We start from the raw sequence: 19,608 nt of genomic DNA, 5'->3' as shown, positions 1-19,608 counted from the left end.
GTACACATGAGGCACGGATGTAAAAAGTTCTTCTCCTAAAAGACAATGTTGGACAGGCAGAGTACAACTCTAGAATACAGTCCTCACTCCTCCCGTAAACCCCACTATTGAAGTGAGTAATCTTTTTACCTTAATGTTCTGAATTGCAGTGTTGTCATGTTTTCATGTTTGTTAATAAATTCTTGTCGTTTATACTTGTTGTACGTTTAGTAATTATTAAAGCTGGTCGGTAGTTTTGGGACTTGGAAGAACCTAAACCCATACCAACAGTGGATCACGTCAGGGTCACCACTGTTGGTACGGGTTTAGATTCTTCCAAGTCCCAAAACTATTTCTATTCTTCCTTCACATTACAGGTTCGAGCCTGCCTGCCTACTACCACTTTTAAAAAATTTTTCTCTCTCCACCTAAACTGCCTACTGTTGTTTCACCCCCTCCTCTTCGCTACTAGCATTTTTTTAATCTCCCCTCCCCACCCCTGGGTTCCTTACTACACACACTTGGGCAACACCGGGGAACCCTGCTAGTAAAAAAATAAAGCTGAAAAGTAAGCAACTTGCAAAACTATAATAAAATTTGTCTTTTTAAAGTCATCCTCCAGTTTTTCTCTTTCTTTTAAAATCTTTTAAAATAAAACAAATTATTGGACTCTCTTACGCAAAGCATAATAAAAAAATTGTTTTTATTTATAACTTACTCTTTTCTTGAAATTTCAAACCGCTTTGAGTTTAATATTTTTCTGTTCAGGACACAATTAAAAACTTGTTGAAGTTTCTTCGATTGAATTCTCTTTCAGTTCTTTCCTTCAAAAGAAAAGTTTCAACTTCTTAACTACCAAGGACAGCCAAAAACTCTTAGTTTTTCTTTCTTCTAGCTGGGATGATCGAAACTTTTAACGTTTGTATTTTATACAGACGGAGTTCAAAAGAAACATGAACTTTCATCCAATCAAAATATCTGGAACTGATTCAAAATGGTAGTCAGCAAGTTTTCAATGGGATTCTCTTTTCAAGTACTCAATCAGTATTCAGCTTTCTCCCTCTCCTCTCTCCCTTCTTCCCTTTTCCCTACTAGTCTCTCTTTCATGCAAAATAGGAGGAGGGGGGGGGGCGAAAAAGATGACAAAAATGACTGGTAATGATGACAGCTGATGAGTCAGAATGACAGGAAGCCTCCACCTTGAGCCTGGTCAAGAATTGTAAAAACCTAGCATCATCATCCCCCCCTGACTAGGTCATATATGTAACTGGGGGCTGATTGTGAATTTAATATTCCCTTGATACTTCTTCCTTCAGAGGAAGCCGGTTCAATCTGCTTAGGGTGAATCTTGTTGGCATACATAGCAGATGGACAAGACTTTCTAAAGAGGTTCATGAACAAACCTAAAGGTGTTATTTTTAAAAGTTGAGTATGGTAAACAGACAGACATAGCTTTTTATAAAGATACGTGGATACATCTGAAAATGCTATTTCAAACTTTCAACACCAGAGATGGGCAGAACCTCTTGTAGAGTTGCTTAGCATTTTTTTTTGTTTGATTATATTTATATTTGATTATATCTATTTTTATATTTTTTTTTATTTCAAGATGAATTAGTGAAAGTTTTTACAAATTTTCACTTTAAAATAATTGAGTGTACAGATCTTACCAAAACTGAAATGCAAAACAAACTTGATGAAGTCGGTTCCATGGATCATGGAGAATATGACTGCTTTGTCTGCTGCATTCTGTCACATGGACATGAAGGGTATGTTGTGGGGGTGGATGGTATAAGTTTGGCTTATAGACGCATCCAGAGTCCATTCACACCTTCAAAATGTAAAAGCTTAACAGGAAAGCCGAAACTATTTTTCATACAAGCTTGTCAAGGATCCACTCCTCAGTCAGGGGAAGAAGATATAGGTGAGTTTAATTTTCTTTGCTTTTTTTAATCTATATAACAATAGTCCAAGACAATTTCATGTTCTTGCATTCGTTATCACCGTTCATCCCTTTTTTTAAAAGATAGGATCATCCCATCATGGAAGATGCAATGCACAAACGTCATTTTTAAATTTTAATCTCATTTTGCTGTTGTGTTGAACATGAAACTTGAATTAAATTTTGCTTACTTGATGTTTGGTCTAGGATCAAAGCCTAGTATCTTTTGTTCAAGATGGTACAATGATATTGTGAGATCTGTGTTTGCGCTGAACAACGAAAGAATGAGAGAATCGGTAGGAAATGTATGTTAAAAAAAGTCACATGACTAAGGTAATCTTTTAAAATAAAAATGTTATGCACACTTTTTTAACTATTATATAGAAATTTTCGTCAGGTCCATAATGCATTGTAGTTTACATTGCACTGTAGAGAACCTACTGTTGATTTTATAAAATAATAATACACTAAGGCATTTCATATTCGTATGTACGTTATCAACTTTCACATACATCATAAAAAATAAAATGATATCAACCAATCAGCAAAGATGGTGATTTGTGATTAATCTGATGTCTTGAAGGTAAGCAATTCCAGGTTATTAAAATGAATTGTTCCAAAATTAAATTATTTAATCCTATCAACTAAAAAAGTACAATTTTGAATACACTTTAAAAAGTGACATTCATTTTATTGATTTGAAAGATTGTTTCGCTGACAATTACATTTACAGTAGTGATGGGACGATTCCAATATTGTTCCCGATTCCAATACAATTACCAATTCCTGATTCCGATTCTTTTAAAATATTTTAATATGTAGTTGTAGAGTTGTGTTTATATTATTTTTTATTCAGATCACTGTAGAAACCCATGTAATATATCCATATATTTTTGCAAACATAAAAATACACTTGCGGAAGTAATCTATATATTAAATTTTATCTACATATTAAATTTTACTGGCAGTTTAAAATCAATAAATATTTATCATTTTATCTTTAGTGCCAGTAAGAAGAAAAAGAATATTTTAAAAAGAATTAAATCGCTACAAGTTTAAATAAATAAAGAAGAGACACATTCATTTTATTTAAAAATGAGCAAATCTGTGAAATCACCCATTTTTAAATCCAATTGATTAATTGCTTGTTCTTGCCTGGAACTCACCACAGTGCATTGGGAGAAAATTTCAGATACCTCCTCACAGTGTCTCAATCCACAATACATTGTATTCTAAATTGCACTTTAGAGAAACAACTGGAATCGAGAGAGATTAAACACACACAGAAGTAATGATAGAGTTATTTAGCTCAAATTGACAAAGAAAAAATATTTTTTAATAATGTTGACCCTGACAAACATTTAATATTTCTAAAAGAATGTTGTTGTTGTTGTTGTCGTCGTCATCATCATCGTCATCATCATCATCATCATCATCATCAACAACAACAACAGTAAATTATTATTAACAGATTGATGTAGAAAGCACCATGGAATTTCCTTATTTATATATTAACTAGTGTTTATTTTTTGTCTCATCTTGATTTGAAAAAAAGTAGTGAGAGGGAGGAGTATAAAAATTTATACAGTAGGCAAGGAATGATAGCTGCAGGAGGAGGAGGGGGGGGTAAAAGATGGAAAAGAAAGACATTATATTTTTAATCGCTGATTAAGAATGTTCTAAATTCTAAAAAAAAAAATTTAATTTTTTTTTCAACTTTTTAAATTTTAAGCTAACATTTATTTCATGGAAATCTTAAAAATAATACATTAATAAAAGAAATATATCAAAACATAAATTACAAAAAGAAATTCTGATGTATGTGTAGATTGATGCATTTCAGGTGAAAACGTTATTACATAGTAACATGTCATGTTGAAATTAGCATAAATTCCAAAAATTATGAAAAATGATCCCGTAGAAAAATAATTACACATAAAAATAGAATTTATTGAATCATCAAGTTTTATTGTTTGTTTGGTATTTTTTACTTTCTTTCAACCCCAGCATTCACCATTAAAAATAAATGCAGTAAAGCACTACAAATCCTGCGAGTCCTAGCTCACACAGACTGGGGAGGCAACAAAGAAACTCTTCTCAGAATACACAGAACACTAATCAGATCTAAACTAGACTACAGCTGCTACATATACCAATATATATCAATATATATATATATATATATATATATATCAATATATATATATATATATATATATATATATATATATATATATATATATATATATATATATACCAATCTGCCAGAAAATCATATTTGAAAGCGCTCTACCCAGTATATCACGCTGAACTAAGGTTACCAATAATAGACTTAAGCTTTTCAAACCTCTCCTGTGGAAAGGCTTTATACAGAAGCACATGAAACTCCTCCAGATCTTAGATGCCTCAATCTAGCCCTAAGATATTATACTAAATTAATTGCAAACCTTACCAATCCTGCACATAACAGTACCCTGAAACCAAATAGTGAAAGCCTTTTCAACCAAAACAAAAATGCAATAATGGACTAAGAATGAAAATAATCTGCAAGGAAGCTAATATACTAACAAATCAAATCCATAAAACTATTCTACTTAAAACACCTCCATGGAAAATCATAAACCCAATAATAGACGTAAGCCTCTGTAATTACAAAAAAAACCCCCAACTCACCTATAAACTTCTAAGAAAAATTTAGGGAAATCACAGAAAAATACCCTGACCACATCTGTATTTATACAGACGGATCCAAACAAAGCAACACAACAACTAGTGCAGCCATTATAAATAAAAACAGCAAAATAGCAAAATGTCTCCCAAAAAGTTGTTCAATCTTCAGTGCAGAAATTACTGCTATAAACCTAGACCTAGTCAAAGAAAATAAAACCTCAAAGTTCATCATCTTCTCTGATTCTCAATCTGCCATCATAGCAATTAAAAATAAAAAAATAAATAACCCCCTAATTGTAAACCTACTCACAAATTTCCAGCAACTAAAATACGAAATAATACTCTGTTTGGTACCCAACCACATTGGTATACAGGGCAATGAAGTAGCTGACACAGCAGCAAAGTCAGCTTACAACCAACCCATCGACCCTACTTTCAAAATCCCATGCACAGACATTAAAAGAAACATCAATACATATATCCAAAATAAATAGCAATACTACTGAAATGAATTCCCAAATAACAAACTATTCAAAATCATGCTAATTAGGGAGAAACACTACAACGAAATAGATCTGGAAAAAATCTTCAAAAAGAACCACACTGGAAAAATCTTATCCTACATCAAAGAAATAGGACTCTTCCAAAAAATATAACCCCCCCCCAAAAAAAACTTATGTTTCACAAAAACAACCCACCTTTTCCCACTGTTCCTTCCTTCTGTTTTCCCTTTCTCTTTCTATCTCCCCCGCTTTCTGACTGGTTTTCTAGCTTAAAATGTACCAAACATTAATACTGTAACCCTTTTCCCCTCCCATTGCAAAATCCATTCATGTTCTGCAGGGCAGAGAACAAAAATGACAAAATCCACTATAAAACAACCAAACCAAAAGCTACAGACTAACAATTGAAGATACAAAGAGCCTGAAGAATAAAAACCTCCTACAAAATAACTGGATACAACATTGAATACTATTGCTAAAATAATTGGATTTGTCATTAAATAACCCGAAAAGGGTTGATATGCTGTAAAACAAAACAACCAACCGACCAACCAATTCAGTATGAAAAATTGGCGTATCTACCTTGCCAAAGTTGGAGACAGAGTTGCATTGTTAATGCAAAAGCCACCACTGACAACAAAAAAAGAAAAGTTGGTTTTACAATACTACGTTGGATTGGCATCATGCTTCATAAATTCTTCAGACAAATGCATTTTTTCTACTAATTTCCATTAATTCTACTGCCATGTCAATGGCTGATGCTTCAGTAATACAAATGAATAATTTATCTTGTATACATGAGAAAAAAATGAAACTTCGAATTATAATACATACTAGCAAGGGGTACCCGGCGTTGCCCGGGTGTTTGTAGGTGTGTGTGAAAAAACCCCGAAATGTGAAAAAAAACAGGTGCCCGTGAACAAAAAAAAAACGAAGCCTTTACGACGTGCAGTTGAAAAATAGTGAAGTGTGAAAAAAAAACAGGTGCGCGTTTTTGATTGACATGACGGCGATAGCTATTCAGCAGTTAGCATTTTGTGCAGGACAGTTTTTAATGAGTTCAATAAATCGGTTTGTTTGTTTTTAAAAACCCGCTCCCTGTTTATTAGGGGGAGCGTCTCGTCTCGTCTCGAAATGAAAGCTACCGTCTGATATGACGAAGTCGACATTGACCAAACGTTACTTACCACTGGCATTCGGCCAGTAAGTATTTATTTGCTCCCCCACCGAGCACTACCCGCTTCCGACAATCTACAAACGCGTCAAGCTGACTGAAGAATGAGACCCTCTCACGAGCGGTGCTGGGCGCAGCCCCTTCAGCGGCTTCCAGCATTGTCCACACGTTGGTTTTGCAGGCCTCAGGAAGCCTGACGAAAGTTGTTAGCCGTGGGGCGTCCGGGAAATTAGAGGGGACATTAACGTCTTTTCCCCCTATCTGTTGGCAGTCCAGCAGAGGTTTTAAATTTTTTCTCTGCCGGTGTGGTACGCCCATTGCCACAGACAGGGGGTCTACAGAACAAAGTTCCTCTCTCGTTTCGAGGGCGAGAGTCCCTGTTGGAGTGAGTCCGTAAGTGGGAGAGTCTGAAGGGTCTCTCCCCCTCCCGGGTTCATTCTTTTCTTTCTGGGATGGTGGCTCAATTTGCATTGGTGTGGGGACGAGTGTCTGTGTGGTGTCTGGTGTTGGTGTTGGTGCGGTGTCTGGTGTTGGTGTGATGTCTGGTGTTGGTGTTGGTGCGGTGTCTGGTGTTGGTGTTGGTGCAGTGTCTGGTGTTGGTGCAGTGTCTGGTGTTGGTGCGGTGTCTGATGTTGGTGTTGGTGTTAGTGCGGTGTCTAGTGTTGGTGCAGTATGTGGTATGGGGGTAGAAGTGGGTTGTGTTGTTGTTAAAGGTGGTGTATGCTCACAGGGAGTGGGGGCTGCCTTTTCTTCCCCTTTCCTTTTCTTTTTTATTCTTTTGAATGAACCGGGGAGTGGTGAGGTTGAGTTCCTCTCCCTCTCACTAGCAGATTCATCCTCAGAGGAGCAGTGTTTTCTTCGCTTGATCCCCGTCTCAATTGGTGTGGGGACCGTTGGTTGTTGCTGCTCCTCTAATTGTTGTTTCTCCGGTTGATGCTGTTGCTTTTCTGGTTGCTGCAGCCGTTTTTGTTGCTGCTGCTGCTGTTCTGGCTGTTGCTGCTGCTGCTGTTTTTGTTGTTGCTGCTGTTTTCGTGGCATTGGTTGTGGAATTGGCCGCGGCAGCTGATGTTGTTTCTGCGGCTGGTTCAACGGCTGGTTTGGCTGCTGCTGCTGTGTCTGCTGCCATGGCTGTTGCTGCAGCTGTTGTGGAGGCTGCTGTTGTTGTTGCTGCCTCAGTTGTTGGGTTGGTTGTGGGACGGTGGCAGATGGGATTGTGGGCTTCCGTTTTCGCCTCATTACCGTGATCCATTCCTCCCCTTTGGCCTCCTGCACAGTTTTGGGTTTCCTCGGTGCTGGGGTTGGTGCTCTGGTTGCAGGAGTTGTGACAGCCTGTTTGGACACTGGTGCTGTCTCAGAGGTTGGGACCGCCTTTAGTGTCACTTGAGTAGGAGTTGACCTTTGAGGGCAGCTCTTGGCCATGTGACCCTATTTTTGGCAGAACCAGCAGTGCGGACGACGCCCCTCCACTACTACTGTCATAGTTGCCTCCTTAAATGTCAGCTGTGCTGGTATCGCCTGGAAGCCTTCTTTCTTTAGCCTCATGGCCACAGTGTAGCTGCCCAAATGCATGCCGGTTTTCGACCGCACTGGGGTTATTTTTTCCACCTCGCCGAACTGTGTGAAGAAGGATCCCAGGATTTCTGCTGATATTTGCATAGGTACATTGAATACCTGCACCCGGGTCCTTGTCCTGCCCTGGTATTCGGGCTTTAGTTTTGTTCTCCCATACTTAATTTCCTGTAGGGAGAGTCTCTCCGCATCTTCCTTGGTGGGTAGGAGGATGTCCCACATGGCGTAGCTCCTCTGGTACAGGTATAATACCGGGATGTTTAGCTTGTGTAGGAGCCCTGCCATGTCTTCCTTTTTCATCCCTAGGAGGCGGTTTTCCGGCATATCCGAGATGATGAGGGAGAGCACTCTGTCTTCGATTGCCTCCCAAGCGCCTGGCACTGGTTTAATTTCTGCCCCCTCTATGTATTGTCTGTACTTGGTCAAGTACAAGTCTCTATACTCTTGAGGGGACAGTTGCTTCTCTACAGTCTTCCCCCATGCCGACCCTCTTGTTGGTGTTGGATCTTTGGTGAGGTTGGACTGTTTTTGCTGTTCCTTGGCGGAAGGGTTGCTATTTTGAGGCGCATTTCCCTTTCCGCTTTCCTTTGGGACCGACTCTCCCTGCTCTATACTTCTTCCAGGAAATACTTCCCTTTTTGGGGAGTCGGCCTCCTGGGGAGCATTGTCCTCTTTATTGTCCTTGGGAGCTTTTGCCCCTTTTGTTTTGGGGAGGTCTAGGCTGTATGCCCCCTCGTTTTCTTGATTTGCTCCCCTTTTGGGGCAGTAGCCCTCCTGGGGAGCACTGTCTCTCTTATCGTCCTTTGGGGCTACTGCCTCTTGATTTTTGTTGTCAGAGCGGGATGCCCTGTCCAACATTGTTTTTTCTCCCCTTTGTGGGGAGTCGCCCTCTTGGGGAGCACTGTCTCCCTTATCGTCCTTTGGGGCTACTGCCTCTTGATTTTTGTTGTCGGAACGGGATGCCCCGTCCAACATTGTTTTTCCTCCCCTTTTTGGGGAGTCGCCCTCTTGGGGAGCTGCTGGTGAGTTTTCTCCCTTCTGAGGGGCGTCCTTTGGTTTAGTGTCCGGGCGGTATGCCCCGTTGCTTTTTGCTTCCCCTGTTGGGGAACCGTCCTCTTGGGGAGCAGTTTTTCTTGTGGTAGCCTCCTGGCTGGGGGTATCTGTATTGGTGGTCCCCGGGCTGGGGGTGTCCATTTTTGAAAAAAGCTCTCTCTTCCCTGTATAAATTCACCAAAATGAGTGACGTGGAGTCGGCGTCCAAATTGGGAGCCGACTTTGGCGCCAAAAAGAAGTGGCGCCAAAGGCAGCAAGAGGGGAGATAGAACTGAGAGAGGGAGTGGGAAGTTAGTGGAGGGAAGAGAGAAAGTGTTTCCGACCCTCCCTCGCGGGAAGGTCGTAAATTATCAGCTCGGATCCCCCCGTGAGGGGGGAGAGCAGAGAAAGACAGACCAAGTGGGGGTGCGGACAGAACGCTACCCAACAAGCTCTCCGGGCACGAGAATGTGTCGCCAGAACAACACTGCCTATCGCTGTGTATGTATCAGAGAACAGATACTACACTTTGATCTTGTCGCCCGGGCCCCGGGGGGCGCGCAGGCCAGTCTGGCTTTTGGCCAGTAGGTATTTATTTGCTCTCCCACCGAGCAAATTAGGCACAAGGCTGATATTTAATGTGAGGAGTGAAGGGAGGGGGAAGGGAAAAAGGGGACCAGCTCCCGAGAGGTGGGAAATGGGAGCTGGTTAAAGGTCAGGCATGTGGGGTTGCCCCCACATCTGGTCTTTGCTAGTCATAGCTGGTCTTTGCTAGTCATAGCTTGCAGTATCTGTCGGAACAGATACTACACTTTGATCTTGATGCCCGGGCCCCTGAGGGCGCGCAGGCCAGTCTGGCTTTCGGCCAGTGGGTATTTATTTGCTCCCCCACCGAGCAAATTAGGCACAAGGCCAATTTTTAATGTGATGAGTAAAGGGAGGGGGAAGGGAAAAAGGGGACCAGCTCCCGAGAGGTGGGAAATGGGAGCTGGTTAAAGGTCAGGTATGTGGGGTTGCCCCCACATCTGGTCTTTGCTTGCAGTATCTGTCGAAACAGATACTACAATTTGATCTTGTCACCCGGGCCCCAGAGGGCGCGCAGGCCAGTCTGGCTTTTGGCCAGTAGGTATTTATTTGCTCCCCCACCGAGCAAATTAGGCACAAGGCCGATTTTTAATGTGAGGAGTGAAGGGAGGGGGAAGGGAAAATAGACACCGGAGGGCGCGCAGGCCACTCTGGCTTTCGGCCAGTAGGGGGAAGGGAAAAAGGGCCCCGGAGGGCGCGCAGGCCACTCTGGCTTTCGGCCAGTAGGTATTTATTTGCTCCCCCACCGAGCAAATTAGGCACAAGGCCAATTTTTAATGTGAGGAGTGAAGGGAGGGGGAAGGGAAAAAGGGGACCAGCTCCCGAGAGGTGGGAAATGGGAGCTGGTTAAAGGTCAGGTATGTGGGGTTGCCCCCACATCTGGTCTTTGCTTGCAGTATCTGTCGGAACAGATACTACAATTTGATCTTGTCACCCGGGCCCCAGAGGGCGCGCAGGCCAGTCTGGCTTTTGGCCAGTAGGTATTTATTTGCTCCCCCACCGAGCAAATTAGGCACAAGGCCGATTTTTAATGTGAGGAGTGAAGGGAGGGGGAAGGGAAAATAGACACCGGAGGGCGCGCAGGCCACTCTGGCTTTCGGCCAGTAGGGGGAAGGGAAAAAGGGCCCCGGAGGGCGCGCAGGCCACTCTGGCTTTCGGCCAGTAGGTATTTATTTGCTTCCCCACCGAGCAAATTAGGCACAAGGCTGATTTTTAATGTGAGGAGTGAAGGGAGGGGGAAGGGAAAAAGGGGACCAGCTCCCGAGAGGTGGGAAATGGGAGCTGGTTAAAGGTCAGGTATGTGGGGTTGCCCCCACATCTGGTCTTTGCTTGCAGTATCTGTCGGAACAGATACTACACTTTGATCTTGTCGCCCGGGCCCTGGAGGGCGCGGGACAGTCTGGCTTTGGGCCAGTAAGTATTTATTTGCTCTCCCACTGAGCAAATTAGGCACAAGGCTGATATTTAATGTGAGGAGTGAAGGGAGGAGGAAGGGAAAAAGGGGACCAGCTCCCGAGAGGTGGGAAATGGGAGCTGGTTAAAGGTCAGGCATGTGGGGTTGCCCCCACATCTGGTCTTTGCTAGTCATAGCTTGCAGTATCTGTTGGACAGATACTACACTTTGATCTTGGCGCCCGGGCCCCGGAGGGCGCGCAGGACAGTCTGGCTTTTGGCCAGTAGGTATTTATTTGCTTCCCCACCGAGCAAATTAGGCACAAGGCCGATTTTTATTGTGAGAAGTCAAGGGAGGGGGAAGGGAAAAAAGGGACCAGCTCCCGAGAGGAGGGAAATGGGAGCTGGTTAAAGGTCAAGCATGTGGGGTTGCCCCCACATCTGGTCTTTGCTAGTCATAGCTAGTCATAGCTTGCAGTATCTGCCGGAACAGATGGTATTTATTTGCTCCCCCACCGAGCAAATTAGGCACAAGGCCAATTTTTAATGTGAGGAGTGAAGGGAGGGGGAAAGGAAAAGGGGGACCAGCTCCCGAGAGGTGGGAAATGGGAGCTGGTTAAAGGTCAGGCATGTGGGGTTGCCCCCACATCTGGTCTTTGCTAGTCATAGCTTGCAGTATCTGCCGGAACAGATGCTACACTTTGATCATGTCGCCTGGGCCCCGGAGGGCGCGCAGGCCAGTCTGGCCGTGGGCCAGTAGGTATTTATTTGCTTCCCCACCGAGCAAATTAGGCACAAGGCCGATTTTTATTGTGAGGAGTCAAGGGAGGGGGAAGGGAAAAAGGGGACCAGCTCCCGAGAGGAGGGAAATGGGAGCTGGTTAAAGGTCAAGCATGTGGGGTTGCCCCCACATCTGGTCTTTGCTAGTCATAGCTAGTCCTAGCTAGTCATAGCTTGCAGTATCTGCCGGAACAGATACTACACTTTGATCATGTCACCTGGGCCCCGGAGGGCGCGCAGGCCAGTCTGGCCGTGGGCCAGTAATTAGAGTCGAGTTTCGCTTTTTGTTCATACCGAAAACCAAATGTAACGCGTGCCGATGCGGGAAATGTCGAATAATTAACGTTTGAAAGTCAATAAAATTAAATAGACAGGCGAGCTCTGTGGTTAAGTGTGAGATATTACAATTTATAGATGATATAAAAAGTTTTAAGAAGTTGTGAACTGAGCGAGCGCTTCTCTGAAAGAAGCCTTTTGTGGACATCGAGGAAAAGCGTACATACATACATACATACATACATACATTTTCGCTTTTATATATATAGATAAACTGAGGAGTGGATAAAAGGATTTGTAAAATCCAATCCTTGGTTGTTTTATGTACAGATCAACAAGAAAATCATGCATAAGAGAATGTAACGGCACCTATCACCTCTCCAGTTGAGAGCCTATATGCTGAGGTGCACAAGCCAACACTGACAATAAGAAGAAAAAATTTGGCCTTACAGTACTACATTTGTTTGGCATCATACTCTATAAATTCTTCAGACAAATTCAACTTTCAGCCACAAGGAAGAGATTTTTGTTTGAAAACAAAAAAGGCAAAATGAAACCATATGAGGTCAAGTTAGATTTATCAATAATTCACAAATCCATCGGACAGAGATATTCACCATGGCTTGCAAAACAACCAACAATAATATTTGACTTAGCTAAATACTCATAAAACAAAACCCATGAAGATTTAGAAATAATCAAAGATAGATTCCAAAACTATTTGGAAATATAAACAGATGGATCATAAGCTGGAGACAGTTGCATTCTTCATCAGCAAAAATCTTGTAAAAATAATGTCCAAGCACAGTAGTCCAAATAATCCAAGTATTTAGTCTTGTTTTCAGGCAAATAAAATCGATTTTTCTCAGTAATGTCTAACAAAGACAAAGTTTTCATAAAATTCCCTGACAAAATATCCTTTTATGTTACTGAAACAGAGGCCATTGAATTGGAAGATTTAATGGAAAGCAACAGAAAAAGAAACGTCATATTTACAGATAGCAATAACCATAAAGAACTACTGTGATAAGGGCCATATTTATAGGAGGCAACCATAGTGGGGAGTTGGATAGTAACCTGGGTGGGGAGTTGGATACATTACATTTAAATTTCTGCATGCTTGTATGGTTAAGGAAACAGAGAGCAGAGAAAGAACTCCAAAAGCAAGCACTTTTTGACCCAAACCGATTAAAAAGCTTGCCCTATCTTTGAATACACTTTATGTAAAATTTCAAATGTTTAGACCAGAAATTATCTGAGTAATTTGGTAGAGACCGCAGAGGTCAAATTTTTTTTTTTAAATTTGACCCCTATTATTACCCCTTAACATTTATTGTTTTGTGCTCAAATCAAATTATTAAGTTAGATCCATGTCCAAGGAACCTATATCTAAAATTTCAATTGTTTATACCCAAAATTGTCGGAGGAGTTTGGTAGACTTCTCGAAGGTCAAATCATTGACCTTTGACCCCTTAACAGCCAAATTTCTGACCGAAAACCGATTACAAAGATTTTCCAATATCTTACTACCCTGTATATCAAATTTCGAGTTTGTAGACTGAAAATTGACAGGGTTATTATGTAGGGAAATGTACACAGACAGACGGACACACACAAACAGACACTTTCACTTTTATAGATATATCAGTGAAATAGTAACTGGATTGTGTCTACAATTTGTTATTTTAGGGAAGTGACATTTTCCACTGGAGATGCATGTATTTAACAGCTTTTCTGTTTTTAAATCTCCAGGACAAAAACGGAGATAGTCACCTTTTTTTTTTTTTTTTACCATGTGTTGGTAAAAAACTGACTATCCCCATTTTCTATTTAACAATTTTTGTCTTGTTTCCAAATTTCTGAAACAGCTACATGGTAAATAGCTGATGATCACTGTTTTCTATTTCACAATTTTAGGTTAAGGCTTTTCATCCACTGTTCTATAGTTAAATTGCCTTTGGTAATTGTGGATTTTCTAGCAGAGAGTCAGCTTATGCAAGTGCTAAGTCTTTGATATCTTGAATTTACTTTGAACTTAAACTGCATTTTAAAAATTTTATTTTAACATTTTTAAAAAATAAAATTCACAAAGCTTCTTTAGACTATAGATATATATCTATCAATCCATTGGCTAAGAGATCTTGATCTTAGAACCTAAAATGGTTCTCTATTATCAGGTTTGAAACCGATGGTATTGATGGTTTATCTTATTTAAATTTCTGAATATATATATATATATATATATAAGTAAATTTTTGGTACAGCAAAATGGAAGGAGAAATTTCAGAGGAAACATAATTTAATTTAAATACCAAAAAAAAAACAAGAAATGGGCAGGAGAAATTAAAATTTCCTTAAGGCCTTATCGTCTGACCCTCTAAGAGGAAACGTCAGAATGATAAATTAAAAACTAAGAAAACGAATGAGGGAAGAGGGGAATTTTGGTATCAGTTGGAAGAACAGTGGAGAAAAAAAAAAAAAAAAAAAAAAAAATTCTCACTGTTCAGGTGGTTTTAAATCAATGAATATCTCCAACTGGTGTTTCAGAATCTTTTGTCTACACAGGCTAGGTCGAGAGTTGTTAATAACTAACGCCTCAATGATATTGAGATGATAGTTCGACCTAGCACTGTATAAAACAGAAAACCACCCATCGGAATATTGATCGGCACACCTATTTATACTCAACAGGTGATTACCAATGGCGGACTCATGAGCTTGGGAGTGCCCGGATATTCTCGAAACCTGGTGTAGTCGAATATCCCGAGGGATATGTTGGGATATTCTCATTTCTAATCTTTGGGATGTTTTGCCAACGTAGTCAGCTCCACACTGACAAACGAATTTATAAACAACAGAGTTCTTTTGAATGGTTGGCAAAACATCTTTACGAAAAGAAGAGAAAAAGGTTCGAGTTGTGTAAACTACTCTAAGCATAGTAGCTGGAAAACAACGTTGAGTAGCAGAAGAAATCCTTTTAACAATATGAAGGCCATCCGGACCCAACCATGGTAATTTTAGATAAATGGGACAACGTGATGGACCAATATATTTACCACTATTAAATGTAGTAATTTTACGTTCAATAGTAGATTTTATTATATTAATGGGATATCCATTATTAAGAAAAATATTGTGATTTCTTCCCTCATTCGTTTTCTTAGTTTTTAATTTATCATTCTGACGTTTCCTCTTAGAGGGTCAGACGATAAGGCCTTAAGGAAATTTTAATTTCACCTGCCCATTTCTTGTTTTTTTTTTGGTATTTAAATTAAATTATATATATATATATATATATATATATATATATATATATATATCTTGTGTCTCACAAGAAACACCCGTCTAGCAGAAAATACTATCAATAATTTCCCCCACTCTTTATCTGTGCCTAAACCTAAACGTAGATTCCATGAACAAAGCTCCTTTCTTAGAACTGCACACCTATGGAATTGTCTTCCGTTTTCCTGCTTTCCAGCTGACTACAATATAGTTGTCTTCAAGCCTAATGTAAACAAGTTTTTGATGAGCCCTTCCATATAAGTTAACAAATTTACCGAATTTCTATTACTAACGATTACTGTATTGTCCAATTTCTACTGTACACTCTTTAACCCTTATCCTCGAGTGGTCTCTTGGCCTTGATAAGTGGTGATGCCTATGTAAAAAAAAAAAAAAAAAAAAACTTTGAAGAAAGAAACAATTAAAGTAAAAAATCTTCCAGCATCTAAAGATCTCTACAGTGAAGGGATGTGTGGAGATTTTGCTGCCAGCCGGGTGGGTTGGGAATAAAATAATTCATGGTAGCCATTTTGATTCTGGATAGGAACTAAGTACATAACTGGAGTGGAAGCGATTAAATTCTGAAATCTTGGCTTCTGCAATTTTAGGCCTTATTTACTTCTGCTCTATGTATTTGTTCAGAATCAAAATAGCTTCCGTGGATTATTTTACTCCATCACTCAAGTAAATAGGTTTAAAAACTTCTTTTAAATATAAAATCAATTGGAACACAAATAGTTTACAAATGAGTAAGTAAAGCAAAATAAATTGTTTTTGATTAATTTTCCGAATTGTATTTTCTTTAAAATGTTTAATTCATAACATAAAATGGTCATCCTGTTCTTGATTACATAGCATAGGACACAACAAGTAACCATTTTCTTTGCATTTCCAAAATGGTTGCTCGTTCTATACTACTCTGTGGTGATGAATAATGCTTTCTGAACAGTAGTCTGAGATGTCGGAAATTTTCTGTCTCTATGTCTATCCTTGCGGCCATGTCACTAGTAAGGAAAGGTAAACGTTTTCATCTGGGCTGACGTTAACCGCCTGATAGTCAGGGACCCGAACCTTGGAATAACCACTAAGGAGGCTGTCCTATCAGCAGGTGCAAAGTACTGGGGCTGCTGTATTGCCATTTGGTGAATAGATTCTGGACCATGCAGTAGTCTCTGGTGGGGCCTCTCGATGCCATACTAGTGGATAATTGTTACGGCTTTACCTTATCATGTGCTACAAAAAAATAAAAATTTTCCTGTCTTTCCTCTCTTACTTTCCCTCTTTGTTCTGCTCTAACCAAGTATGCTGACCTGTTTCACAAACTCCAAAATCCTAAACATGAAATATCTCAAAAAAGAAAACACGAATAAACCTAGAACCCCATCCTCCTACGTAGATCCCTACTACCATGTCTCCTTCTCCAACATCAGGGGTCTACGTTCTAACCTTCCAGGGGTTGAAACGCAATTACAGGAGATGAAACCTGACATATTCTTTCTAAGCGAAATTGGAATAGGGCCAACCACCTCCCTAGATGAGTTCATAATTAAAGGATACTCTAACCTAACATCTAAATCTGACCCCCAAGATCACCACGGGCATGGAATATGTGCCTACATTAAAGATGGCTTCCCATGTGGCAGGGATATCTCAATAGAAGACCCTAATCTACCTTATATGTGCTTCCGGGTTGCACTTGCTTACACCACCGCATTTATATTTGCCCTCTATCGCCCCCACAACAGTGGAGTTACTGTCTTTAAGAGTATATCAGAAAAAATTGACCACATCCTGTCTGCTCATCCCTCGGCTAACATTCACATTTGCGGTGACTTCAATGTCCATAATGTGCAATGGCTGACCCACTCAAATAAGACTGATGATGAGGGGAGATTCTGTCATGATTTTGCCATTGCCTATGACCTCACTCAGATTGTTTGCGAGCCCACCCGTGTGCCCGATAGTACCGGTCAGTTCGCAAGCCTCCTAGACCTTTTTCTATTCACTTCTCCTGAGCTATGCTCATGTTCCGTTCTATCTCCTCTAGGATCCTCCAACCACTGCGTCGTATCAGTTAAGATAAAAATGAAATATAATAAATCTACAGACGTACCTCTCCACCGTACTGTATACCGATACTCTATGGCGGACTGGGATAGCTTCCGTACATTCATATATGATCTCCCTCTCCATTCCATGTTTAAAAAGGATGTGTCCACTATAGTATCAAACCTGACCGAATGGTTACTTGTAGGCATAGATCAATTCATACCATCCAAAAAATCCCAACAAAAAACTTACAGCCAGCCATGGTTCTTCCCCGAATGTGTTGCTGCCATCGCACACAGAAATCACTTTTTCCATAGCTACCAACGTAATAGATGCACTGAAACCAAGCTGCTTTCAGAACCGCCAGCATATTCCCTCCTATAACAGACAACACGCTATGCAACATACAAATATCTGTGAGTGAGGTCGCCAAGCTAATCAAGAACCTTGACTCCAGTAAAGCAACTGGTCCCAACGGTATTCCAATTATAGTGTTAAAAAAAAAACAACCAGAACTTGCCCCCATACTTTCCAAACTGATTAAGCGTTGCCTTAAGGAGAAGTGCTTCCCAACACCTTGGAAAACCTCATCAGTATGCCCTGTATTTAAGAATTCAGGTGATAAGTCATCCCCCTCTCAGTACAGACCAATAAGTTTCGTGTGTGTCATGAGTAAGTTGCTGGAATCCACAATAAATAGAGAAGTAGTCAACCACCTCAGCAGAAATAACCTTCTTAGCGACACGCAATATGGTTTCCGCTCTGCTAGATCTACAGCAGATGTGCTAACGGTTATATCTCATAGGATTAGTGAATCTCTTGACAAAGGCTTCATTTCTAGGGCAATTGCTCTTGAGATATCAAAGGCCTTCGATAAGGTTTGGCATAAAGGCCTACTTCACAAGATTTCCAGCTACGGTATAACTGGAAATGTTTTCTCTATCATTAAGTCATTTCTCTCTGATAGGCTCATAAGAGTAGCTGTTGATGGGCAGAAATCAGAGGCCCACAGTATTAATGCTGGAGTCCCTCAGGGGTCCATACTGGGCCCAACTCTCTTCCTGATCTACATCAATGATCTCCCAAAACACATACTAAAATCTTTCGTTGACATCTATGCTGATGACACGACCATCTATGGCAACACATCAAAGGCCGTAAATGGTGATGTTCTCTCTGATTCTTTCTCCTCTGATCTTGAGCGCGTGGTACAGTGGGGAAAGAGGTGGCGGGTTACCTTTAATGCATCTAAGACCAAGCTCCTATCTACATCATAAACACTCTGATCCCCATCTGGCATCAATTGAAATGGATGGCTCTCGTCTAAGGAGGCCCCAGGCTTTGATAAGATCCTGGGTTTGACCTTTACTCCTGATCTTAAATGGAACACATACATCAAGTCTGTGGTCAAGGTCGCTGGGAAAATGGTGAGATCCTCCTACCGCTCCAGAAGATATCTCACTAATGATGCAATTCTCTATCTATATAAGAGCCAAGTACGTCCAAAGATGGAGTACTGCTGCCACATCTGGGCAGGGGCTGCTAAAAACAGCCTATCCTGCCTTGACAGAGTACAAAATAGACTCCGTGGCTTGGTGGGGGATGCCCTTTTCTCTACCCTGCAACCTCTTTCCCACAGAAGAGACGTAGCGAGCTTGTCATTGTTCTATCATTATTTCCATGGCAGGTGCTCGTCTGAGCTCCAATCTCTGGTCTCCCCTCGCCAATCTTTCTCAAAAAACACCCGACTAGCTGAAACCACCGTCAATAATTTTCCCCACTCCCTATCTGTGCCTAAATCAAAACGTAGATACCATGAACAAAGCTTCTTTCTTAGAACTGCACGCCTGTGGAACTCTGTTCCGCTTGCCTGTTTCCCTCCCGACTTCAACCTGGATGTCTTCAAGTCCAACACAAACAAATTCCTGATGACCCCCCCCCCCCCAAGTAATGACACCTTACCAATTCTCCAATACTATTGCTACACTATCCCTTTGATTACTGTACAGACAATAACCCTTATCCCTGAGTGGCCATTGGGCCTTGATAAGTGGTGAACCCCATGTAAAAAAAAAAAAAAAAAAGAAACGTATAATCATTTTATGCTATATTTATATAGTAAAGTGAATCTCCACCCTCCCACAAAACAAAATAGAATCATTTTTATTTTTTAGTTAACAGAATGGGTAAAATGATAACATTTTACCGGCTCCAATGACCTAAAAGGCTCTAATTTTGATGTATATTTTTTTCAAATTCTCAGAACAAAATATTAAAAATTTTTCCAACTATATTTCCTTTAAATAATTTATGTTGCTAATAGTAATGCTTATCGTGGATTTTTGAAAGACTTATCATAACTTTAATTCTTATTT

At 40.6% G+C, this 19,608-nt stretch overlaps 1 protein-coding gene across 2 annotated transcripts in view; it reads left to right on the top strand.

Moving 5' to 3' along the window:
• The window catches only part of LOC145286128 (caspase-8-like), a 173,614-nt gene that overhangs the window by 135,748 nt on the left and 18,258 nt on the right, over window positions 1-19,608 (top strand). For both annotated transcript variants that reach the window (XM_080134834.1, XM_080134835.1), the window contains exon 9: window positions 1,589-1,903. In XM_080134834.1, coding sequence (XP_079990960.1) covers window positions 1,589-1,903 — 315 coding nt within the window. The remainder of the gene's footprint in view (window positions 1-1,588; window positions 1,904-19,608) is intronic.

The sequence above is a fragment of the Euprymna scolopes genome, chromosome 10, assembly GCF_053919585.1.
Source record: "Euprymna scolopes isolate OS-2025 chromosome 10, ASM5391958v1, whole genome shotgun sequence".
In the NCBI taxonomy this organism is placed as follows: Eukaryota; Metazoa; Mollusca; class Cephalopoda; order Sepiida; family Sepiolidae; genus Euprymna; species Euprymna scolopes.
This window is presented reverse-complemented; position numbering and strand designations above follow the sequence as displayed.